Source organism: Natator depressus, chromosome 11, assembly GCF_965152275.1.
Source record: "Natator depressus isolate rNatDep1 chromosome 11, rNatDep2.hap1, whole genome shotgun sequence".
NCBI lineage: Eukaryota > Metazoa > Chordata > Testudines > Cheloniidae > Natator > Natator depressus.
This window is the reverse complement of record NC_134244.1, coordinates 2,687,264-2,713,690: the sequence shown is the minus strand read 5'-3', so window position 1 is coordinate 2,713,690 and position 26,427 is coordinate 2,687,264. Positions and strand designations below refer to the sequence as shown.

General features: G+C 54.4%; 1 protein-coding gene across 1 annotated transcript in view; it reads right to left on the bottom strand.

The window, feature by feature from the left end:
* The window catches only part of LOC141995718 (putative thioesterase PNKD), a 34,574-nt gene extending 12,819 nt beyond the window's left edge, over positions 1-21,755 (bottom strand). Inside the window, exons 1-3 of the mRNA XM_074967023.1 lie at positions 21,661-21,755; positions 5,290-5,405; positions 4,611-4,723 (exon numbers count right to left, since the gene is read on the bottom strand). Of these exons, the coding sequence (XP_074823124.1) occupies positions 4,611-4,723; positions 5,290-5,405; positions 21,661-21,695 (264 nt within the window). The 5' untranslated portion in view covers positions 21,696-21,755. The remainder of the gene's footprint in view (positions 1-4,610; positions 4,724-5,289; positions 5,406-21,660) is intronic.
* Between the last annotated feature and the right edge of the window lie 4,672 nt (positions 21,756-26,427).

Here is a 26,427-nt window from a genome sequence, read left to right as displayed (position 1 = left end):
CCCCAATCTGGCAGCCATGTGATTTGATTCAGGCCTAGAATTGGCGAGGAAGCTGTTGATATTGGGGGGCCCGGGCTCCCCACTGCTGCAGCCTCCAGTCGCTCTGACCTATCCCCGCCCCGCGCTGCTCCACGGTGCGAAGGAACTGCCCCCAGATCCCACAGCTGCCCTCCGCAATGATGGGTGAGACTCGAACCCGGGACTGCCCGAGGGCTAAGTATCCCATGCCCGGCCAGCCGGGCAGGCAGGGGGCAGGATGCAAACCCAGGGCTCCTCACGGCAGCACAGATCCCTCCCAGCCCCTGGCAGGGATCAGGACCCCAATTCTCCAGCACACACGGCCTGCCCCAGTAATCCCCAGGGACGCGCTGGCTCAACAACATCAGCGTGGCCGTACTGGGGCAGAGCAATGGTCCATCTAACCCAGGATCCCCTCTCTGACCACTGCCGGTGCCAGGTGCTCCAGAGGGAGTGACCAGACCAGGCAATCATAGAGTGAGCCATCCCGTCCTCCACGCCCAGCCTTTGACAGTCAGAGGCTTAGGGACACCTAGAGCAGAGGGTTGCGTCCATGGGCGCCGATTCCATGGGTGCTCCGGGGCTGGAGCACCCAGGGGGAAAAATTAGTGAGTGCTGTGCACCCACCGGCAGCCAAGCTCCCCTCACCCCCCGCCCCACCCCCTCCCCTGAGCGCGCCGCGTCCCCGCTCCTCCGCCTACCTCCCAGCACTTGCCGCCACCAAACAGCTGAGCCAGCTCCGGAAGGGAGTCGGGAATGCGGTGCGCTCGGGGGAGAAGGTGGGGGCGGGGCGGGGATTTGGGGAAGGAGTCGGAATAGGGGCAGGGAGGGGGCGGAGACTTTGGGGAAGGGGTTGGAATGGGGGCAGGAGGGGGCAGGGTGGAGTCAGGGCAGGGTGAGGCGAGGGGGTGGGGGGGGGGTCGAGCACCCACCGGTGCCAGGCGAAGTTGGGGCCTATGGTTGCGTCCTTGACCATCTTGGCTAATAGCCACTGCTGGACCTGTCCTCCAGGAACTTATCTAGTTCTTTTTTTAACCCAGTTATAGCCTTGGCCTTCACAACATCCCCCGGCAAGGAGTTCCACGGGCTGACTGGGTGTTGTGCGAAAGCACTTCCTTACGTTTGTTTTAAACCTGCTGCCGGCTAATTTCATTGGGTGACCCTTGGTTCTCGTGTTCTGCGAAGGGGTAAATAACACTGTCCTGGTCACTTTCTCCGCACCCGCCATGATTTTATAGACCTCCCTCATCTCCCCCCTTCGTTGTCTTTTTCCTAAACTGAACAGTGGCAGACTTTGTACTCCCTCCTGGTATGGAAGCCGTTCCACCCCCCTACTCGTGTCTGTGGCCCCCCCGGACCTATTCCCAATTCCAGTGTATCCTTTTCAAGATCAGGCGACCAGATCCACACGCAGTCTTCAAGGTAAAAAGAAAAGGAGTACTTATGGCACCTTAGAGACTAACCAATTTATTTGAGCATGAGCTTTCGTGAGCTACAGCTCACTTCATCAGATGCATACGGTGGAAAATATAGAAGATCTTTTTATACACACAAAGCATGAAAAAAAATGAGTGTTTACCACTACAAAAGGTTTTCTCTCCCCCCACCCCACTCTCCTGCTGGCAATAGCTTATCTAAAGAGATCACTCTCCTTACAATGTGTATGATAATCATTTCCAGCACAAATCCAGGGTTTAACAAGAACGTCGGGGGGGGGGGGGGGTAGGAAAAAACAAGGGGAAATAGGTTACCTTGCATAATGACTTAGCCCTTGTTTTTTCCTACCCCCCCAGACATTCTTGTTAAACCCTGGATTTGTGCTTGAAATGGCCCACCTTGATTATCATACACATTGTAAGGAGAGTGATCACTTTAGATAAGCTATTACCAGCAGGAGTGTGGAGTGGGGGGAGAGAAAACCTTCTGTAGTGGTAAACACCCATTTTTTCATGCTTTGTGTGTATAAAAAGATCTTCATTACTTTCCACAGTATGCATCTGATGAAGTGAGCTGTAGCTCACGAAAGCTTATGCTCAAATAAATTGGTTAGTCTCTAAGGTGCCACAAGTACTCCTTTTCTTTTTGCGAATACAGACTAACACGGCTGTTACTCTGAAAAGTATTCAAGGTGTGGGCGTCCCGTGGATTTATACAGAGGCAACATGATATTTTCTGTCATCTCATCTATCCCCTTTCCTAATGGTTCCTAACATTGCTTGCTTTTGTGACGGCCGCTGCACATGGAGTGGGTGTTCTCAGAGAGCTCTCCGCACTGACCCCCCTCCCCGATCTCTTTCTTGAGCAGTAGCAGCTACTTTAGACCCATCATTTTGTCCGGCTAGCTGGGATTCTGCTTTCCAATGTGCACGACTTTGCCTTCTGCAACGCTGAATTTCATCTGCCACTGCCTCCCCCAGTTTGGGGAGATCCCTTTGGAACGCCGCCCTGGCAGGCTGCTCTGGGCTTCACGATCTTGAATAGTTTTGTATTGTCTGTAAATTTGGCCCCCTCGCTTTCATCTTTAGCTCAGCGGAGCCATTTCCTGCCCCAGGAGGTTTTACTACGCACACAGTTTCACAAGCAGGGAGGGGCAGGCACTCTTTTTACTCTGTGTGTGTGTGTTGGGGGGGGGGTGTTGCAGGGAAGCGGAGCGGCTCATGCACTGGCTGCTTCCCCAGCTGGGCAGGTGGGGAGGGCTCCACTAGAGTCAGTCCTGTCCTGCTGGTGGCCCATGCGCAGCTGGGAAATTCTGGGAAGGCTCCCCCATGCCCAGCACAGGCCCCACACTGGGAGAAGCAGTTATTTCCATGCAGCAGCTGCTCTTCCTCTGTCTCTGCTGCGTTTCCCCTCCTCCCCCCCGCTGCTTCCTGCCAGCCCCCAGGGCAGGCCTCCCCTCCAAGTTCATTCCCCGGCCTGGGATCCATTGTCCATTGCTCTTGCCGCTAAGTGAGCTCCAGGCACCGAGGGGTTAAAAAGAACCCAGGCCAATGTAGTAGCGATCTGCATGCATGGTGGCTGATCTCCTCCCACACGCTGGGGGGGAAAGGGGGGGCAGGCAGCGGCTTAGGCTCTGCAAGTTTGAACAAGATTCCAAAGAAGCCCCCTCCGCCCCGCCTCCCCAGGAGGTTCCCCGCCCCCCCGAGTGACTCAGCCCTGCTCCCAGGCGTAACAGGTTTGGAGCCTGGCATGTCCTGGCAGCGTGCACAGGGGGCAGCTGCTCTCAGGGAGGGCACGGCAGGCACCTCTGGTGGGCGCAGAGCCAACCGGCCGGGCACACCAGAGTGGAGCCAGCAGTTGGTTTGTATTGACCACCCTGGGTGCCATCTCGATGCCCATCGGGCAAAGCGTCCCCTATGCCAGAGACGGGGCCACCGAGAGGCTGACGCACCAGCTGCTGCGATCTCCTGTCGCTAGGACTGGCCAAGATGAGGCCTTAAAAGGGGAAGCCAAGTTCTCTGTAAAGCAGGTCGTAATGAGACGGTGCACGCACCGCTGCCCTCTGCTGACTGGATTCAGAACTGCTCACCTGTGTCATGGGCCCTATAGCGCTATGATCTTAAGGGGATTCTCCTTCGCTCTTTGCAGCTGGGGGAGAAGCGTTCCGCCCCACTTGCGAAGTCCTGCGTGGCCACAGCGTGGGGCTTGGAGACAGGCATGGAGCCTTGGTCCTACCCCAGCCCTGTGGTCCTATGCTCCCTGCCTCCCCACTGCAACTTGGGGGGAGGGTGGGAGGGGGGCAACGCCCGAGCACAGGAGAGTGACAGGGTGCGGCTGGATTCGCACACAGTCACTGAGGGCAGTTCCATTGGTGGAGGGGTATTTTAGGAGCTGGGATTCCCCCCCACCACCACCACCAAACAAGGGACTGCTGCATTTCCTTTCTGTGGCCTCCCCCCGTGCTGCATATCTCCCTGTTTGTTCTCTCTTCCTCTCCTCCCCCCTCTACCAGCCACACACACGCAGCTCCTGCTCTCTCTCAGCGGTTTAGCCTTTCACGCATCACCATGGTATCTGGCACCACCTTCCCTGCAAAATCAATAGCAACAGCCAAGTGCCTAGCGGGCTCCCTGGAGTCTCTGGCACCCCCCAGCTGCGGAACAAACAGGCAACAAAGGGCTGGCAGCTTCGGGCAGCAGGAAGGAGGGGGCTGGGCCCTTGGCCGCGGGGGCCTTTGAAGAGCAGGGCAGCAGGGGGGCCAGGGCTGGTTTGCCCCTTGCAGCGAAGCTGGGTGCCTGATCTTCTTTGTCCGACGCCCACCCCCCAACTGCTGCCCCCCGACACCAGGAAGGGTGGGACAGGCAGCCCAGCAGGGAAAGGTCGGTGCTGCTGGCAAAAATCCGGCAGATCCGCAGGATACAGGGACGAGAGTGGGGAGTGGGGGGTGGGCAGGAAGAGGGGGCACCGAGGGAGGCTCAGGCACTAGCCCCCTTCCCTCCCCCGTGGCCACGGGATGGTGAAAGGGGGCGGGTCCCCTCTCCCCGCCCCTCAGCGTCAGGGACACCCTGCGCGTCTCAGTGGATCAATCCCCTGGTCAGTTTCACAGCCCGGAGGGCGGGGCGCTGGCCCCGCCGGGGCGGAGGAGGAGTTCTCACCTGCACGGCCAGGGGGTCTGAGGGGTCGATGGCGGCAGCAGCGTTGGAGCGGGTGTCGATGACCAGGTAGCTATAGTTGTTGGATAGCACGGGGATCGGCAGGATCTTTACCCCTGGGGTAACAGGGCAGACAGACAAGCAGCTGAGAAAGGGGATCTGAGCCACAGCCCCAAACCCCAGGCAGCCCCGAGGGTCCGGGGACCACCCAGCTCAGACTCTGACCCCTCAACGTTTGTCCTGATCCGGCCCACGGGCCAAGGGCAGCGGAATTGGAGAGTTTTGATCAGACGAGGCCCAAGTTACTGCTGGAGCGGCTCACGGGATTCAGGGGCTGTCAGCTCCTCGTGCCCAGTTAGACCCCCAGACCCTGGCCCAACCCGAACCTGGATCCACATGTTAGCGTAATTACCCCTCATTCCCCCTGCAAGGGAACCCGGCACCTTCAGCACTAAAATCACGAGGCTCTGCCGCCTGAGCTAAAGGAGGAACTCCACTGGCTGGCGGCTGTAGTAGACTGTTACCCTCTTGTGCATCAGCTGCTAGAGGGGGTTAGAGACCCACCCTCTCACAGGGTGTGCTACCCTGGCACCCCAGCCTGGGCCCCGGGCTTGTGGGATGAGTGAGAACGGGCTCCAGAAGAGGGGAAAGGGAGGGAGCCCCAGAAGCAGCTAGGACTCACCGCTGAACATCACAGGCTGGGGAATCGAGTGGCCATGTGGATACCGCTCCCGGGCTTTCTTCATCTGCCGTCTGTAGAACAGGTAGCCCAGCCGGGTGCGGGCGTACAGGCTGTACCTGGGGGGGGACAGGGAGAGGGACAGAGTGAGACGCAGAGACGGGTCTCCCTCCCACTCCCACCGGGGCCCAGCAACTCAGCTGCTCTCCCTGCCCTCTTTGGGTCGGGGGCAGACGTGCTGCAGAGCAACCTAGGATGCCATTAGGTAGCATCCCCCCCGAGAAAGGGGGGAGAGACAGGAAAGCATCTGGGTCTGGATTTCCCCCCTTTCCAAGAGGGGCAGCAAAAGCTTTTAGACTAAACTCTTCCTACTGTCACAGGCAGCCCGTGGGGAGGTGGCCAGACTGCCGGCTTTGTCTGCAGAGCGGTGGCCAGACGAGAGATGGGGACGGGAGCCCAGGGACCGGGAAGCCAGGACACGCGGGTTACATCACAGCTCTGACGCAGGCCAGGTCGGACGCTAGAAACTGCTGCCAGCGGCAAGACGTCAGTTAGGGAGGGGATTTTTAAGACCTTCCTAGCCCAGCTAAAGCCCCAACGCAGAGACAGTGATACTGCCCTACAACGCTTCTGCCGGCAGAGTTCGTCCGCCGAACCAGCGCAGAATACGCCGGCAAAACCAGCACGAGCCGTGTCTCCGCACGGCGGGTTCCCTGCTACAGCGATCCCTGCAGTCACAGTGCAGGCCAGCATAGCTGTCCCTGTCCATCCCCCAAGGGCGACCCTCTCCTGCCGTACACCGGGGCAGATTCCCTCCGCAGCCCTGGGCCAAACTCCCGACAGCCAGACCATCAATAGCAGCTGCGGGCGCCTTGAGAATCAGGGGGTCAGCTCCTGGGAGGGCATAAATCAGCGTAATCTCCTTGACGTCAATGGAGCTCTGACCATTTGCGCCAGCTGGGGACCCTGGCCCCAGGCTGTTAACCTCAGTTTCCCACTCTGCAAAATGGGGCTAATGCAGCTTCACCCACCCTTGCCTCTCTGCCCACGCCTGCTAAGCACGGCTTTGACCGCCAGCGCTGCCAGCGCCCTGGGATTGGCGCAGACCCAGCCCGTCCACCTGGCTCCCACGATCACACCAGCTCTTGGTGGGGGGGGAAGGTAGCCGCTGCAGCAGGGGCATCAACAAGAAGCCCCCCTCCTACCCCTTTCCCGAAGCCAAACTAGCCAAAACCCTTCGCCTGACTCCGCCGGTGCACGGCCAGACACCCATGGGGCTGTGCCTTTCAGCGTCCAAGCTCCACACAGAGATGATCTCACCAGTGGGGCCAGTTTCCCCAGAGAAGGAGGACTTGTGGCACCTTAGAGACTAACCAATTTATTTGAGCATAAGCTTTCGTGAGCTACAGCTCACTTCATCGGATGCATTCAGTTTTCACGAAAGCTTATGCTCAAATAAATTGGTTAGTCTCTAAGGTGCCACAAGTCCTCCTTTTCTTTTTGCGAATACAGACTAACATGGCTGCTCCTCTGAAACCTTTCCCCAGAGAGGCGCTCGGGGCAGGGGCAGGGGCAGGGGCACCACTTACAGAAGGATTTCCAAGTCAATGGAACAGCATGAACTAAGCAAACAGGGAACCAAGACACCTCCAGGTGGCTCCACAGGGGTTGCTCCCAAGTGGGGGCAGATGGTCCTGTTACTGGGGGACAGTTCAGGGGGACAGGCTGCATAGGAGCCAGGAGAGGAGGGGGGAGCTGAATCTCCCTGCATGTCGCTGGAGAGGCGCATGGCAGGGCTGACGGGAAGGGATGGGGGGGGGGGGCGCTGATCTGCGTTACTGAGAACGCCCCGGGATGACGAATGCCAATCTGGCTTTCAGGTACCCCTTGCAACGTGGCAGAGGGGGCTGGGGGCAGGAGTGAGGGGAACTGGCAAAGCCAGGCGTGGAGAAGTCAGAACAGTGCCCAGCTGCCCCAAGCTGGCTCTCCCCCACCCCTGAAGGCACCGCGCCAGATGTGAGACAAGGCCGGGAATCCTTGGTACGCCGGCCACGTTTCTGAGAAAGGAGCTCTGCCCTTCCCGCACCATCCACAATAAGCCTCCAGCTTATCAGGGAGATCTGGAATTCCCCTGATCCCCCGGGGCATCAAAGTCCCAGCCGCTGGAGCGCTGACCTGCCCCGCCCCGGAGGAAGGGCAGAGCTGTGCCCTGGGTTCTGAGCTACGCACCCAGGGCACCCCGGAGAGCTGCTGTCAATGGGCTTCCCAAGCAGGGGTGGGGAGCTGGCACATGTGGTCTGCCCAGGACACAGCGTGCATGGTCAGATTCAGGAAGTGAGCTCAGCGCTGGGGGGGGCGGGTTAAAGTTGGGGAGACCATGCTCCCCCAGCAAGCAGGGTGAACTCACGGGCTCGGATTTCACGGCACGCAAGCCCTCAGCATCTGGAAAACTGGCCTGCAAGGAAGCTTCAGTGGGCAGCTGCTGGTTAATGGCCCTGGAGGGGCCTGGAGAAGGAATGGGGCGCGTGTATGGGAAGTGGGGTTGCTTTCACTGCTCTTGGACTCACCCAACCAGGCATTTCCATTGGTTTCTCTCGAAAGATACAAGAGCCAGCAAATATCCTGGCAGCGTGGGGGGAAGGAGTTGAATGTAGTGGGCCACAGCAGGGACTGGTTCTATTCCCCGTTCTGGGCAGGGAGTGGGGGCTAGTGAGTGAGTGGGTGGGGGTCTGGGAATCAGGACTCCTGGGTTCTATTCCCAGGTCCAGGAGGGGAGTGGGGTCTGGGAGCCAGGACTCCTGGGTTCTATCCCTCACTCTCCTAATCTTTGACCTTAAGCAAGCCCCACACCGTCCCCGCCATCACCCCTTTCGCTCGGGGGGCTGCGGTCAGCTATGCTGGTAGAAGTGCAGCGTTGCCGATGGTGCACTGCCGGTACAACGGCCGACACGGCCACCGCCTCCCTGGGGTAGATCTGGCCTCAGGGTCCCGTCTGTACAACTGGGATCCCTCCAAGCCGCATCACAGGGTGGATGCGCCAGGCGCGGGTCGCTCGCGGCCGCAGAGCACTTCGAGACACGCCAGCGGGGGGCGCTGGCGCGTCAGTCATTCGAGCAGCGACCTGCCTGGTCCATGGCATTGAGCGTGGCTCAGCCGAACCCCGGCACACCTCTGGCAGAGAGACAAGGCCTGCGAGCAGGGGAAGCAGGCCCAGGCCCCATCACCACGCTGCCAGCAGTGGCAACCGCTGAAACCGGGCTTTCCGGGTGGCAAAACCGCCAGCCGGGGGGTGGGCACCGGGGCAGGGGATGGAGATCAGTGGGCTATGGGCTTTGAGGGCTTCAGCATGGGAGCTTTCAGCTGCTCCTAGATGAGTGCCGGCAGAGCAGCCCCCCACAGAGCTGTCTGAGGGAGGGGAAGAGGAGGAAGCTGTCAGAGCATTTACCAGGGCTGCAGGTAATTTTCCAGCCTGCTCCCCACCCCCAGTCAGGCTTCTGTGCTGGTTTCTCTCCACCAATTGCACCAGCCATCCTAGTGATCATGAAACCTCCTGTTCCCTCTGCCAGGCCCCCAGCCCTGTGGTTTTAAAAGAGGAAACTTGGCTGGAGTAGCATTAACCCGTTCAGGCACACAGGCAAGGGCTGGTGGCTTTTTTGTTTTTGTTTTTTTTGTCTTTAACTTATATATTGGCCTTGCTATACTGTGTGTATATGTGTGGGAGGGGGCAGGGGCGGCAGTGGGGAAGGGTAACAATTTGTGTGATGCAGAGGGGTGCTTTGACAACCTGCCAGGAGCCCAGAGGCAGCACCTAATTTGCACACATTACAACAACAAGAGTTTACATTTCTCTAGTACCTTCCCTAGCTGCGGTTCTGGAGGCATTTGGGGAAACTGAGGCACAGGGCAGGGAAGTGACACTCAGGGTTGCATATGGAATGTGCACAGCCGGGGGGGTCCTGACTCAGGCCCCTCTGCTCTAACCACTAGTCACCCCCACTCCCCCTAAAGGAGACCCAGGGCAGCAACTTCCCTGCCTCCACATCCCTGAGCCATGTGGCCTCCACATCAGCTCCTAGCAAGGAGCTCAAAGGAGCCCCACAGTAGTGTTGGTACTTGGGGGAGAAGGGGAGGTGACAAACCAGAACCCCCCCCCAGCACGCTGCCCCTCAGGCGACACCCCCAGGGGATTCCCAGCTCAGCAAGGGAGTATTCGGGGCCAGCTGGATTCTCCAAGCAGCTACAAGCCCCTCCCCTTTGCCCCACTGCGGAGCCGGGTCTACAGGGAAAGAGACCTTGCAGATGTGGCAGGGGAGGCAGGAGTCCTGCGTTCCATCCCTTTGCTGTGAGAAGGAGAGCCTTTAGAGCAGGGACTAGAATCAGGACTCCTGGGTTCCATCCCCAGCTCTACCACTGGACTTTGGGCAAATCCCTCTTGGTGATTCCCTGTGCCCCCCCCACCCCCAGCAGGGTGGGCGGGCAGCTTCTGGGAGCCTCACGCCAGAGATGGAACCCTACTGGGCCTCGGGGTGGGATCACATGAGGCTGGACAGACGAGAAACCCCAGAAGATGCTGGGCCTGGGGAGGAGCAGACTGTGGGGAACCCCACTGGCCACACACCCCACCTTCAAAGGAGATAATGAAACCCCACCAGAGCCCTTCAATTAAAGTTGGGCCCATGCCAGGCCCCCTGCTCCCACCCCCCACGGGGTGCATGTGGGCGCACAGCGCCTCTCGGGGAGGAAGGGGGCGGAGAACGGCCACAATGAAACAAACAGCAGCAGTGGCCGAGGCTGGAGTGAACTCTGAGCCCATTCTCCCCCGCTGACCCCATGACTCTAGGGCGGGCTCTGATCCAGACAGCCCCAGCTGACGCGTACATGGCTGTCACGTGGACACTGCTGGGCAGTGGGGCGAGCATGTGGGGTGTGGGTGTGTGGACAGTTACAACATCTCTGCCGGCAGCCATCAGCTCAGAGCCCGGGTCCCGCGAGCTCGGTGTCTTGTCCCCGGGATCAGCCTGTGCAAAACATTCCATAGGAAGCAGCTAAAATCACCGCCATGGACAATCATGGAGTAACCTTAATAGAAGCATCTGCTGAGGCCTGGGGCAGTTATGGGCTGGCCCTGGCGGCAAAGCACAGAAGATTTTATCCTGCCTAACAGCGGATGTTCTGATGATCCGGAGAAAGGGCAATTCCAAGAAGGATTGGACTTAAGCCCTTGATCTCCGCAGCAGTTATGAGGGTTCGCTATGCAGCCTTTAACAAAATAAAACACGTTTTTTGTTAGGTTGAAGTTTTCCCCAACGTGGGTATTTTTCCAGCAACAACAAACAGCTGCCACAGCAGGGAAAAAGCTGCAGAAGAACAACAAATAAAAGCTTACTTTGAGGTTTAAAACTTGCTTACAACCCCCCACCCTCTTCCCCTCCCCATGCCAGCTAGAGGCAGATACTAGAGGGAACAGCTGCTTCTCAAACAAACAAAGATGCTTCCATAAACAACCCAAACACCATGGCCCTGAGAACAAGGAAATGAAACCGACCCCACGGGTTACCACTGGCCAAGCCAGCAATCAGTAAGACAGCCAAAAACCAGCAGGGGTCAAGAAACGGGCTTTAAAAAAAAACCAACCCACCCTCTGGCTCTAATTACGTATGGTGTCGATCAGGTAAGTCAGGAGGTTGGTTTCCAGTACAGTTACATTCACAGTGTTTCACTCCAACAGCCCCTCACTGCGAGATCCGAGTGGGGAAAAGCATCAAAATGGAGAATGGCTGGATTATGGGTAAATGGGACGGTCGCTAACTACTTAAAAGATAGTTTCATGCAGGCTCCACACTTACCCGAATCCCCATGCAATGTTAGCAGCTGCAGAATGTGTTCCTGTCTTTTTAAAAAACGTTTCTCCCTCCCTTCCCCCACCCCATTGCTGTCTGAAAGACCCACAGAAAAGTGGTAAGAAAAGTAAGATTATACAGCCAGATACGCATACACAAAGTAAACAAACTGCCAGGACAGGGGAATGTAAAAACTTGACCGTAGAATTATCAGCCCAGCCTCCACCCGTAGCCAGTACAGAAGCGTGGGAGGAAGCGTGACAAAACCCCCATAACTGACAGTTATGAAATATTTGCTAGGCCAAGTCAGACTAGAAATGAGACATTTTTAGCAGGGAGGATCATTAAGCGTTGGAACAATTTACCAAGGGTCGTGGTGCATTCGCATCCAGCATCACTGGAAATGTTTCAATTAGGTCTGTTGATTAAATAGCAGTTAACTCACGCAATTAACTCAAATTAATCGCTATTAATCACACTCTTAAACAATAGAATCCCAATTTAAATATTTTGGATATTTTTCTACATTTCTATTGCAACACAGAATACAAAGTGTACAGGGATCACTTAATATTTTTATTACAAATTTGCACTGTAAAAATGATATAGTATTTTTCTATGCACCTCATACAAGCTCTGTAGTGCAACCTCTATTATGAAAGTGTAACTTACAAATGTAGATTTTTTTTGTTACATAAAACTTCAGAGCCTATAAGTCCACTCAGTCCTACTTCTTGTTCAGCCAATCGCTCTGACAAACAAGTGTGTTTACATTTACGGGAGATAATGCTGCCTGCTTCTTGTTTACCATGTCACCTGAAAGTGAGAACAGGCGTTCGCATGGCACTTTTATGGCCAGCATTGCAAGATATTTACATGTCAGACATGCTAAACATTCATATGCCCCTTCATGCTTCGGCCACCATTCCAGAGGACTTGCTTCCATGGTGAGGATGCTCATTAAAAAAGTAAGACATTAAATTTGTGAGTGAACTCCTTGGGAGAGAATAGTACGTCTCCTGCTCTGTTTTACCCGCATTCTGCCATATATCTCACATTCTAGCGGTCTCGGGTGATGACCCAGCACACGTTGTTTGTTTTAAGGACACTTTCACTGCAGATCTGACAAAACGCAAAGAAGGTACCGATGTGAGATTTCTAAAGATCGCTACAGCACTCGACCCAAGGTTTAAGAATCTGAAGTGCCTTCCAAAATCTGAGAGGGACGAGGTGTGGAGCATGCTCTCAGAAGTCTTAAAAGAGCAACACTCCGATGTGGAAACTACAGAACCCGAACCACCAAAAAAGAAAAAAAAACCCAACCTTCAGCTGGTGGCATCGGACTCAGATGATGAAAATGAACATGCGTTGGTCCCCTCTGCTTTGGATCGTTATCGAGCAGAACCTGTCATCCGCATGGACGCATGGCCTCTGGAACGGTGTTTGGAGCATGAAGGGTCATTGAATCTTTAGCGCATCTGGCATGTAAATATCTTGCGATGCCGGCTACAACAGTGCCATGCGAACACCTGTTCTCACTTTCGGGTGATACTGTAAACAAGAAGCGGGCAGCATTATCATCTGCCAGTGGAAACAAACTTGTTTGTCTGAGCGATTGGCTGAAGTAGGACCGAGTGCACTTGCAGGCTCTAAAGTTGGACACGGTTTTATTTTTGAATGCAGTGATTTTTTGTACATAATTCTACATCTCTAAGTTCAACTTTCACGATAAAGAGGTTGCACGACAGTACTTGTATGAGGTGAATTGAAAAATACGATTTCTTTTGTGTTTTACAGTGCAAATATTTGTAATAAACACATCAATATAAAGTGAGCGCTCTACACTTTCTATTCTGTGTTCTAATTGAAATAAATATATTTGAAAATGTAGAAAACACCCCAAAATATTTAAATAAATGGTATTCTATTATTTTGTTTAACAGCACAATTAATTGGGATTAATTTTTTTTTTTTTTTTAATCGCTTGACAGCCCTAGTTTTAATCAAGACTGGGCGTTTCTCTACAAGATCTCCTCTAGTTCAAACAGGAGCTAATTCAGGGACATCCCACGGCCTGTGGTCTACAGGAGGTTAGGGTGAACAATCACAGTGGTCCCTTCTGGCTTTACCTGTGAATTTCATCCAAATTTCTGCCTATATCCTGCCTATTTGTGGTTGGCTTATGGGCTGCAGCACAAGAGTAAATATCCCCTTAGAAATAATGCTCCGGCCTATCTAATGGAACTCAGGATGGTCTCATCCACACATGAATCCTTTTCTGAAACCGATTCTATTCTTCTTCTCATGAAAACTCATGGCGATCAGGGGAGGTCCCGGACGACTGGAAAAAGGCTAATGTAGCGCCCATCTTTAAAAAAGGGAAGAAGCAGGATCCGGGGAACTACAGGCCAGTCAGCCTCACCTCAGTCCCCGGAAAAATCATGGAGCAGGTCCTCAAGGAATCAATTCTGAAGCACTTAGAGGAGAGGAAAGTGATCAGGAACAGTCAGCATGGATTCACCAAGGGCAAGTCATGCCTGACTAATCTAATTGCTTTCTACGACGAGATAACTGGTTCTGTGGATGAGGGGAAAGCAGTGGACGTGTAGTTCCTTGCCTTTAGCAAAGCTTTTGACACAGTCTCCCACAGTATTCTTGCCAGCAAGTTAAAGAAGTATTGGCTGGATGAATGGACTATAAGGTGGATAGAAAGTTGGCTAAATTGTCGGGCTCAACGGGTAGTGATCAATGGCTCCGTGTCTAGTTGGCAGCCGGTATCAAGTGGAGTGCCCCAAGGGTCGGTCCTCGGGCCGGTTTTGTTCAATATCTTCATAAATGATCTGGAGGATGGTGTGGATTGCACCCTCAGCAAGTTTGCAGATGACACTAAACTGGGAGGAGAGGTAGATACGCTGGAGGGTAGGGATAGAATACAGAGGGGCCTAGACAAATTAGAGGATTGGGCCAAAAGAAATCTGATGAGGTTCAACAAGGACAAGTGCAGAGTCCTGCACTTAGGACAGAAGAATCCCGTACACCGCTACAGACTAGGGACCGAGTGGCTAGGCAGCAGTTCTGCAGAAAAGGACCTCGGGGTTACAGTGGACAAGAAGCTGGATATGAGTCAACAGTGTGCCCTTGTTGCCAAGAAGGCCAATGGCATTTTGGGATGTATAAGTAGGGGCATAGCGAGCAGATCGAGGGACGCGATCGTTCCCCTCTATTCGACATTGGTGAGGCCTCATCTGGAGTACTGTGTCCAGTTTTGGGCCTCACGCTACAAGAAGGATGTGGAAAAATTGGAAAGAGTCCAGTGAAGGGCAACAAAAATGATTAGGGGTCTGGAACACATGACTTATGAGGAGAGGCTGAGGGAACTGGGATTGTTTAGTCTGCGGAAGAGAAGAATGAGGGGGGATTTGATAGCTGCTTTCAACTACCTGAAATGGGGGTTCCAAATAGGATGGATCTAGACTGTTCTCAGTGGTAGCGGATGACAGAACAAGGAGTAATGGTCTCAAGTTGCAGTGGGGGAGATTTAGGTTGGATATTAGGAAAAACTTTTTCACTAGGAGGGTGGTGAAACACTGGAATGCGTTACCTAGGGAGGTGGTGGAATCTCCTTCCTTAGAAGTTTTCAAGGTCAGGCTTGACAAAGCCCTGGCTGGGATGATTTAGTTGGGGTTGGTCCTGCTTTGAGCAGGGGGTTGGACTAGATACCTCCTGAGGTCCCTTCCAACCCTGAGATTCTCTGATTCTAGGATTCTATACTCCAGTGCCTTGTGGGAGAGAGTCCCACAGCCCTCTGTCACGGAGTCCCCGGGCGATGCTCTGGAACGGCTCACCGTGAAGCCAGTCAGGACTCTGGGGAAGTCTCCTCTCGGGGAGCAGCCTGTCTGCAGGACACACAGCTCACCCGGCTTCCACCTTCCTGGGTCTGACCTCAGAGCATTCAGCCTCCTCTGCCCCTCCGTGCGCTTCCCACAGCAAGTCCGCTCAAGCGGGGTCCTGGGGAAGCCAGAGGGTCCTGCCCCCCACCTCCGCAGTCAGACGGGACTCTCAGCCAGCCAGTAACACAGAAGGTTTATTAGACGACAGGAACATGGTCTAACACAGAGCTTGTAGGTGCAGAGAACAGGACCCCTCAGCGGGGTCCATTTTGGGGGGCAGTGAGCCAGACAACTGCGTCTGCCCTTCACTCCATGTCCCAGCCAGACCCCAACTGAAAAACTCTCTCCAGCCCCCACTCCTCTGGGCTTTGTCCCTTTCCCAGGCCAGGAGGTCACCTGATTCCTTTGTTCTCCAACCCTTTAGCTCTCACCTTGCAGGGGGGAAGGGCCAGGCCATCCGTTGCCAGGAAACAGGGTGTCGGCCATTCTCTGTGTCCAGACCCCTGCACACACCTGCCCTCTAGGGCTCTGCAACGATCATACACCCTTACCCCACCCCCTAGATACTTAAGAACTGCCTAGGGGAAACTGAGGCACCCCCACACTATTCAGAGGAAAAATTAAGAACAGTCCCACTTCGTCACAGCCCCTTTAGTTATAGCAATTGCAGAACAGCAGTAAAGTCTTTCCAGACAGACGTGCGAGTTCAGCTGACACTGTCCTACAGCATGATCCTTCACACAGGCAGCAGGAAGGATATTAAGTTACCTTCCCCTGGAGCTTCTGGGGAAGCGCTTTGCCTTTCAACCACGCCTCCCCGAGCACCTCACAGTATTTCATGCTGAGAGACGTACACTGCATAGCCATTCCCCGTGGCTCAGAACACGCGTGAATTCTACGCGGTAAACGCAGCATTAACTCCGGAGGTTGGTCGCCTGGGAAAGAACTAAAGGCATTTCTTTAGAGGATCACCTCTTCCTTAAGGAGTCCACTGTGGGACAGGGATTGTATGTAACTCTGGGGGGCAGGCGGCTGCCACAGCTGCGCCAGGAACCAGGCGTGTGTGTGTGCGAGAGAGAGATTAAGGGAAAGCACCCAGGTTGTACCAACTCCAGAGAGGTATCAGCCCCCCAGGGAGGTTTGCCCATGCTGGTTCAAACGGGATCTTCCAGCCATCAACCAAGAAAGGGCTTCTGGCATAGAACGGCTGCATTTAAACTGCCTCAGGGCCTTCTTTCTGACCCAGCGACTGGACGGGCCCTTCTGTCCCAGGGCCCCAAATCTCATGGAAGGGGCCCATGAGACTGAGGGGGATCTTGACTAAGCTTTTAGCATGTATAGAGGAACTTCTTCCTTGTTTCTATACGTTGTCCCGGTGACGCTTTCACACTAGGAGTAAAAGGTGGTGGCTTAGCAAGAGCAGTGCGCTGACTTGTACCTGCTGGCTGCACGCTGGCTGTGGCCATCGGAGAGAAGGCAAAGCACTGGGGTGGGCAGGCAGGGGTTATCACAGTGGAGAAGCACTGGGGCAGGTGGGCGGGCGGACAGGCTGGCTTGCAGGGGTTATCACAGTGGAGCAGCACGGGGGCGGGCGGGTGGGCGGGCAGGCAGGCTGGCTTGCAGGGGTTATCACAGTGGAGAAGCACTGGGGCGGGCAGGCAGGCTGGCTTGCAGGGGATATCACAGTGGAGAAGCACTGGGGCGGGCGGGCGGGCAGGCAGGCAGGCTGGCTTGCAGGGGATATCACAGTGGAGAAGCACTGGGGCAGGCGGGCGGACAGGCTGGCTTGCAGGGGATATCACAGTGGAGAAGCACTGGGGCAGGCGGGCGGACAGGCTGGCTTACAGGGGATATCACAGTGGACTATGAAGCCTTCAAACTCCAGTCGGGAGGGGGAGAGACGCGCATCTCCACCCAAGAGAGGTAACGACTGGAAGCCCAAGACCTGACGTGGGTGCCCCCGATGGACCACGGGGTGGGGACGCAGGTGCAGTGACCCTGAAAAGGGAATATTTGGCTCAGTGCTGCCTGCCAAAGCCCAACACTTTACTGCTGGTGAGTGACACACACAATGCAGTGCAAGAGATCAAAGTGACAAAGCCTGTCCCATCTTTCGAGAACACTGCTCACAAACTCCAGTTGGAAGAGAATTGGCTCAGGGCACTGCAGGTTAATTATTACACCCAGGCAATAATCCACATTGTGCTTTAGTGAAAGGGAAGATTTTAAAGTCTCATTACCATTCAGATCTGGTAAAGTTTCCAAACACTTCTACAAGCAGCCCGTCAAGTTCGGAAAAGTTAACATAACACTTGACATTCGCCCAGTCATTCACATCTCCAAAGCATTGTCCAAACACCAAGCTGCCGATTGAGGACTTGATTCCTTCTCCGGGGACGGGATCAGAGGGAATAAAGCAATTCCCTCTGTTAATCCCAGACTCCATTAAGATGCAAGCGACACAGAATTCTGCCATGCTAGTTATTTGTCCAGCAGCTAGGCGATGGAGCCCTGATCATTTGCAGTGATACCTCGGATTCTTTCCGTCTTGCATCGCAGGGGAAGGCTGCCGGACTGAACTAGAACTCCGTCAGTTCCCCGCTGTGCCACGGATACCTTCGGTGTATGGTTAACTCGCCTCATCTCTCTGCACCACAGGTCCCTCTCTGAGAAATGCAGGCAATGATGCCTCCCCTTTATCTTGGATGTTTAGACGGTAAGCGCCTTACTCTGAGCTACACAGCGTACACACAGAATGGGGCCCCAACTGAGGTAGATGCTACTCCGATAACTAAGGCGGCATACAGTTAAAAGAACCACTGCTTTCCTCAAGCTGTCCTCAAGCTGTGTAAAGGGACTGCAGACTCTAAAATTCCTCTTTGTTTTTAATACTCTACGACCAGCTTAGCAGACAGATCTATACAAAAGACAGAGGAAGATTTGCTGTTCCTTTTACTATTGCACCTCTCTTAGCTCAGCTGAAGAAAACAGTTTCACTATTTATTTCTAGCCGGTTTCCACCTTTCTTGCACTAGACACTGGTGCGGCTGCTGATTTGGGGTTAACAGAAAGATCTGCTCAAACATTTCCGATTGGTGGGTTTTATAAAACGCCTTTGGAAGCAAAAGTTAAGGCTTGACTCTAAACCTAGGTGACAACAGCTCTTTAAATCGCTGAGTAACTACCACCACCTCCTCGGTGACCCATTTTCCCCAAAAGTGAGCTCCCAAGACGCGACACAACCATGTCATACTCCCTTTTCAACGTGCCTCAGCCTTTGATGGCTGACGTTCTGCCTGCCAGAGCATTAGAGCTCTGCAAATATGAAACAAAATCCAGTTTAATACACACAGGCCATGTCTACACTAATGAAAGGTAACGAAGCGTGCAAGTTAACGTGTTCGAATCCGAGCGCGGGCAGGACAGTTGTAGACTGGCTAATGCATGCCAAAACGAGGCAAACCCACAGCTCCCCTGTCACATTCTCCTTCACCAGTTAACACGAGTTAGAACTACAACTTGCCCTGTCTACACAAGGATTAAACACTTTAGGTAACACACACACACCGACCTTTTTTCTGAGGAAGACAAGGTCACAGGGCTAGACAATCCACACAGCTAACAGGGCTCTCTCTTAATATGCCCCGCACGCTGCACAGAGACAGATGCTACCACAACGCAAGTGCCCTGGCAATGAATCCCATCAGCGTCTCCGGAATCAAAGCTGTCCATTTGGTAAATCAACCTCCTAGCCCCGACAGCTGTGCCAAGAACTGTCCTGAAAGTAAACGGGTACAATCTCACCTCGCTGAGCCAGCCACAGCACCCTGCCCTACCCTTCCACAGCCGCTTCAGAGCTTCCCCACGCTGCAGAATGATTGCATTGAGTGAGCGTGGCCTGTTTTAAAGACACTGTTCAGAATGCTGTGAGTTGTCGCGAAACTGTCGAGCATTATGTCAAAAAGAAAAGGAGGACTTGTGGCACCTTAGAGACTAACAAATTTATTTGAGCATAAGCTTCCGTGAGCTACAGCTCACTTCGTCGGATGCATTCAGTGGAAAATACAGTGAGGAGATTTATATACACAGAGAACATGAAACAATGGGTGTGACCATACACGCTGTAACCAGAGTGATCACTTAAGGTGAGCTATTACCAGCAGGAAGGGGGAGGGGGGGAACCTTTTGTAGTGATAATCAAGGTGGGCCATTCCCAGCAGTTGACAAGAACGTCTGAGGAACAGTGGGGGGTGAGGGAAGGGGGGGATAAACATGGGGAAATAGTTTTACTTTGTGTAATGACCCATCCACTCCCGGTCTCTATTCAAGCCTAAGTTAATTGTATCCGGTTTGCAAATTAATTCCAATTCAGCAGTCTCTCCTTGAAGTCTGTTTTTGAAGTCTTTTTGTTGAAAAAAACCCACTATTTTCCACTGAATGCATCCGACAAAGTGAGCTGTAGCTCACGAAAGCTTATGCTCAAATAAATTTGTTAGTGGCACCTTAGAGACAAGTCCTCCTTTTCTTTTTGCGACTACAGACTGACCCGGCTGCTCCTCTGAAACCGAGCATAATGTCAGTTTCACACTTCCAGGCAAAGCTCCTGGCAGCATACGCTGGAGTAATTCACCAGGCAGGAGGACCCCCAGAGACCGAAGCTAGGGGAGAAGAAAAGCAGACAACCCGGTCCCCAGCTCCCTGATTGCAGCCTGAGGTCTCAGGAGGGATCACAGATGACAGTAGCTGGGAGAGGCTGGAACTTGGGATTTACCTGACACATACCAGCCAGAGGCGGACGTGAAAGAAACCCTTCACAGCCCAGCAGCCATGACACATCGGGCATGTCACGGAACCCGTTGTACGCCCCAGTGCCTGCCCCGAGGCGGCCCAAGGCAGTTTCAGGCATGACAACAAGGGAGGGATGGGGCGAGGAATGATCAAGGCTCAACAAACAAGATCAGACAGCTGCTCGGCTCAAGCTCGTGCACCCCTGGACAGCTCACAGGACTGTCACAGTTCTTGATGACTGGATTGCAGCAGGCATCCCGGGAGAGGCGTATGAGCAGAGGGAGCTGGGCCTGTTTCCAGGGGTCTGCCCTAGTCCTTGCGGGCAGATGCCCCTTTCCTTCATTGCTACCAAGTGACCCCCTAGCTACAAGGCACCCAGCAAGTGTTCCAAGCCCCAAATACACAGCGTATCACATACACACACACCAGCCACACCGGCTGGGCTATGCTAGGATCCTTTGCACTGCGGATCCCACTGTAAGAGAGGGGACAAGGAGGGGAATCTACCCTCTGCCTGAGCCTTCTCCATCGCTCCGAGCCGCCTTCCTGCCTCTCTGCAGCATCAGTACGATGCAAAACTGGGCCACTGCCTCCCCTCTCCCCCGTTACTCTGGCTCTCCTCCCTCCTCCACGATGGACCGATTCTCGTCTATTCTCCATAGTGCAAACCCCGCACCGCTGCTTCTGGTAACTGACGCCTGCCCTCTATTACCCAGAGCTCTAAAGGCTTTCGGGAGGCAGCGTGCGTGGAAGACGCTCCGCAAGCTAGAGTCAGAGCGTTCAGCTGGGGCCCAAGGAGCAGATGCTGAATGGAAGCTGCGGCACCCCTGGGTCTGGGGATCTGGGTCACGTGGGCAAATCCTGGCAGGGATGGATAATGCCAAGCTTTGTGTGGGATCTGAAAGCAGCGTTTTCTCCCTCTAACCCCTAACACAGTCTAACCCAGGCAGCTGGAGCTTTCCAGAGAAGCCTGCGTATGTGTTAGCAGTGCTGCACCAAGCCCAGGGCAGCAAAGGACACATGGCTCCCCAGCGCATCGCGGAGAGCACCGGCCAAGCCCTTCTGTGGCTGCTGTGCGGGGGGGGGGGGGGGGGGGGGCTGTGCACGGCACCTACCCCAGAGGGTGGCACAAGCATCCCCCCACCCAAAGTGATTTGGGCACCAATCAGTGCGGTGCAAACCCTTTGGGGTCCCCAGGAGCACCCTATGGGGGAGAGGGGGGCAGCTTGTGGGACTGCCAGTGCAGCCAGGAAAGAGACCTCCTTCAAACCCTGCACAGCCCCCTCAGCTCAGCCACCAGCCCGCCCCTTAGTGCCCCAGTGAGACTCCCCCTCAACCCAGCCAGCCTTCCTGGATGCATGCATGCAGACCTCTGGCCACAGATCCCCATAACCCACACAGCCCCCCTGCATCCTCCCGACCCAGCCTAGCTCTCCCAGCTCCCCCCCCCAGCCCTGCACAGTCCAGCCCCAGCCAAAGCCCCCCACCTCCCCCCCCCCAGCCCTGCCCAGTCCAGCCCCAGCCAAAGCCCAGCCCCAGCCAAAGCCCCCACCCTCAGCCTAATCCCCCCAGCTCCCCGGCAGCCCCCCAAGCCCTGCACAGTCCAGCCCCAGCCAAACCCCCCAGCCTAACTTCCCCTCCAGCCCCCTTGCCCCAGCCTCATCCCCCCCATCTCCCCCTCCAGCCCCCCCCCAACCCCAGCCAACCCGCCCCCAGCAGCCCCAGCCCCCCCGGAGGCCCCTGCCCACCCCCCTGCATGTCCCCCACCGGCAGCCGACTCCTCCCCCCGGCCCCACGAAGCCCCCGCCGGCGGCGGCGGGAGAGAGCCCGGAGAGGGTCCGAGCGGCCGCACTCACCCGATGCGGAAGACCAGGGGCCCGGCCAGGGCCATGAGCAGCTTGGCGAGGCAGCGGCGGAGGCGGCGCGCCGGCCGGCAGCGGGCGAGGGAGGCGGCCCCCAGCCCGCAGCAGGCGGCCAGGGCGGCCGCCAGCAGCTGGAGCCGGGACAGGCAGCCCGACCGCGCCATGCTGCGGGCCGGCCCCGCCCCCCGGCCGCCCCCGCCCCCGCCGCCGCCGCCGCCGCCCGGGCGACCGGCGAACGCCGCCGGCCCCAGCCTTCGAGCCACGCCCCCTTCGAACGCCCTGTGGCCAGCGCCCGACACTGCGGCGCCCCCTGGTGGGCGTTGGCTGTCACCGCCCGAGGGAAAGGGGGCCCCGGGCTCCCCGAGCTGGGGACGGCTGCGGGGCTGAGCCTGGGCTGGGCTCGGCCTGCTCCGAATTAGCTGCGGATCGGGGACAAGTTGCCCTTGCAACGGATTCGTTCCCCTTCCTCCTGGCCCCTTGCGGGTCAGCGACTCTTACAGCTGTCTTCCGAAACCCGTGAGCGCAGGCCGGCTGGGATCCGCTGATAACGGGCCCAGAGGCTCGAGTCATCCCCCTCGGCCTTCTTCAACCCACAGTCGCTGGGAGAGCCGCCCCACCTCTCTAACTTTCCTCTCCCTGCTGGATAAGCCCATATCAACACAGCCTGGCCTCCAGGGACTGGTCTTTAACTGGAGCAAGCCGCTGAGCTATCATCAGTTATTAATTAGCAATATCAGGGCCAGTTGTTAATGAATGCAGACCGTGTATTTTGCATTAGCATTGTCACACATCATAATTAATTAATGCAGCCAGGAAAGAGGCCTCTTTCAAACCCAGGCAAGATAGCCACCCTGTACAGCCCACTCAGCTCAGCCAGCAGCCCTCCAACTATCTCCACCTGTCTCCCACAGCTATCTGTGATTTCTTCTCCATCACCCTCTATGCATGGACCTTCTTCCTTACCTGGGACCTGAGCCTGCCAACACCTAGGCATAGTAGTAAAGTCAGTGGGAGTCTATGTGGGCACCAAGGCTCTGCCTGCATGGATCTGATTCCAGGACTGGGGCCTTTGCTTGTGGAGTTTGCCTTTTCAACAAGCTTTGAACATGGACTTGCGTGCCCTGCCTGGTCACTCTAACAGAAGCATCTTTAACTGAGGTCTGTAATTCACTCCTCCTAAATTGGCCTTGTAAGCCTCATGAGACAGAAACACTGAGGTTGCAGAGTGTGAGAGCTTTATCACGAGAATGCAGATCCTTAACCAAAGCATTAAAATAGAGTTTATGAAACCATGCCAACCCCTTTGGCTTGGCTCGGCTCGCTGCACAGCGCGAATTTCACCCCTTGTTCGCCAAAACTGACATCCCAGAGCAGGGTGTCGTTATAACGAACGGTTCCTACTTTTACTCTATCAGCATTTAAGGAAGGCATGTACTTAATTGGAATTGTTCACCTAACCAGAACCCCACCTTCCACTGGCGGGGTGAATGATATGTCCAGGTGTTAGAAAGAGGGCTTCAGTCCACAAAGTCAGAACAGCGCACTTGGAAAGCAATTTTATTTGAAGGGACCGTCCTGCAGTTCATGTATTTGTCCCTTGGGGTGATCATCTGCCCCTTATTTTAGGGGATGTCCCTTGACCATTTTAAACATCACAATATAGCTTGCGCTAATTGCCCTGTGTAACGCTGAGCCAGCAAAGGATTAACAATCAGTAAGTTAGGTGACCTGTAAGCAATCCCGAAGGACAGATCCAAAGGGTATTGCAATGGTAACCAGGGCCATTCCTTGTAGATAAAACAACGAGGAGTCCTTGTGGCACCTTAGAGACTAACAAATTTATTTGGACATAAACTTTCGTGGGCTATAACCCACTTCATCAGATCAAAGCCATGTTAGTAGACTAGAATCTTTAACCTGTTTGCCTGCATTCTTAGAGAATCAAGGGTAGATGCTAGGTGTATTTGTGTTTACCTATATCTTGTCAGAAGTTTAATGATGTAATCAGATTATCTTGTAGATGCTAATTACCTTTCATGTCTTAATTGTCTTATATTATGCATGTGGATGGTTCAGTTAACCTTAAGATCAAAGATGTGAAGATACTGCAGGAGACTAATAGTATTATTTACATTGTCTTCAACTTAACTATCTATGCTATAATGGAATATCAGCTAATGACCTTATTCACCCCTTCTCGTCAGCTGTTGCGAATAGCCCACTTCCACCTTAATTGAATTGGCTCGTTAGCACTGACCCCCCCCCAACTTGGTAAGGCAACTCCCATCTTTTCATGTGCTGTGTATTAATACCTGCCTCTGTATTTTCCACTCAATGCATCTGATGAAGTGGGTTTTTGCCCACGAAAGCTTATGCCCAAATAAATTTGTTAGTCTCTAAGGTGCCACAAGGACTTCTCGTTGTTTTGACCATATGTGAATGAAAGCAACTAGTTTACCTGTGCATGCATAGGAACTATTCTTCCTCGGGGCAGGTCCTGCTGTGACAATTTCTGTGAGGAGGTTGGTCAGCCTGCTCTAAAGGAAAGCCCCGGGCCTGAGGATTTTCTGGACAAAAGTCAGGATATGCTTCTACGGGCACAAAGCTCTAAAGATTTAGAGGAGGTTGCACAGCGGAGCAAAGAGGCCAGTGAAGAAGCTTGGCAACATGTGACCTCCAGAAGAAGAAGGGGGAATGTCCGGGTTTCAGCAACGCAGACACCCAACTAACCGCTTTCATGTTCTCTCCACAGGTACTAATGCGGAGAGTGGACCAGATGATACGTCTGAGGGAAGGGAGCAGAAGGAGACTCCGCTGGTTGGAAGGCATGAGATGCACTGTCCTGAGATGGGGGGTTCCATGACCACCACTCCCAAGAGAAGGAGGCGGGTGGTGGTGGTCGGGGACTCTCTCCTCCAGGGGACTGAGTCATCTATCTGCCGCCCTGACCGGGAAAACCGAGAAGTCTGCTGCTTGCCAGGGGCTAAGATTCATGATGTGATGGAGAGACTGCCGAGACTCATCAAGCCCTCGGATCGCTACCCCTTCCTGCTTCTCCACATGGGCACCAATGATACTGCCAAGAATGACCTTGAGCGGATCACTGCGGACTACGTGGCTCTGGGAAGAAGGATAAAGAAGTTTGAGGCGCAAGTGGTGTTCTCGTCCATCCTCCCACGATTCGACGGTCCCTGCCCTGGCCTTTTCCTTCCACGGGAAGTCAACGAATGGCTACGCAGGTGGTGTCGGAGAGAAGGCTTTGGATTCTTTGACCATGGGATGGTGTTCCATGAAGGAGGAGTGCTGGGCAGAGACGGGCTCCATCTTACGAAGAGAGGGAAGAGCATCTTTGCGAGCAGGCTGGCTAACCTAGTGAGGAGGGCTTTAAACTAGGTTCACCGGGGGAAGGAGACCAAAGCCCTGAGGTAAGTGGGAAAACGGGATACCGGGAGGAAGCACAGGCAGGAACGTCTGTGAGGGGAGGGCTCCTGCCTCATACTGAGAATGAGGGGCGATCAGCAGGTTATCTCAAGTGCTTATATATGAATGCACAAAGCCTTGGAAACAAGCAGGAAGAACTGGAGGTCCTGGTGATGTCAAGGAATTATGACGTGATTGGAATAACAGAGACTTGGTGGGATAACTCACATGACTGGAGTACTGTCATGGATGGTTATAAACTGTTCAGGAAGGACAGGCAGGGCAGAAAAGGTGGGGGAGTAGCACTGTATGTAAGGGAGCAGTCTGACTGCTCAGAGCTCCGGTACAAAACTGCAGAAAAACCTGAGAGTCTCTGGATTAAGTTTAGAAGTGTGAGCAACAAGAGTGATGTAGTGGTGGGAGTCTGCTATAGACCACCGGACCAGGGGGATGAGGTGGATGAGGCTTTCTTCCGGCAACTCGCAGAAGCTACTAGATCGCACGCCCTGGTTCTCATGGATGACTTTAATTTTCCTGATATTTGCTGGGAGAGCAATACAGCGGTGCACAGACAATCCAGGAAGTTTTTGGAAAGCGTAGGGGACAATTTCCTGGTGCAAGTGCTAGACGAGCCAACTAGGGGGGGAGCTTTTCTTGACCTGCTGCTCACAAACAGGGAAGAATTAGTGGGGGAAGCAAAAGTGGATGGAAATCTGGGAGGCAGTGACCATGAGTTGGTTGAGTTCAGGATCCTGACACAGGGAAGAAAGGTAAGCAGCAGGATACGGACCCTGGACTTCAGGAAAGCAGACTTCGACTCCCTCAGGGAGCGGATGGGTAGGATCCCCTGGGGGACTAACATGAAGGGGAAAGGAGTCCAGGAGAGCTGGCTGTATTTCAAGGAATCCCTGTTGAGGTTCCAGGGACAAACCATCCCGATGAGTCGAAAGAATAGTAAATATGGCAGGCGACCAGCTTGGCTTAATGGTGAAATCCTAGCGGATCTTAAACATAAAAAAGAAGCTTACAAGAAGTGGAAGGTTGGACATATGACCAGGGAAGAGTATAAAAATATTGCTCGGGCATGTAGGAATGAAATCAGGAGAGCCAAATCGCACCTGGAGGTGCAGCTAGCAAGAGATGTCAAGAGTAACAAGAAGGGTTTCTTCAGATATGTTGGCAACAAGAAGAAAGCCAAGGAAAGTGTGGGCCCCTTACTGAATGAGGAGGCAACCTAGTGACAGAGGATGTGGAATGTGCTCAATGCTTTTTTTGCCTCTGTCTTCACTAACAAGGACAGCTCCCAGACTGCTGTGCTGGGCATCACAACATGGGGAGTAG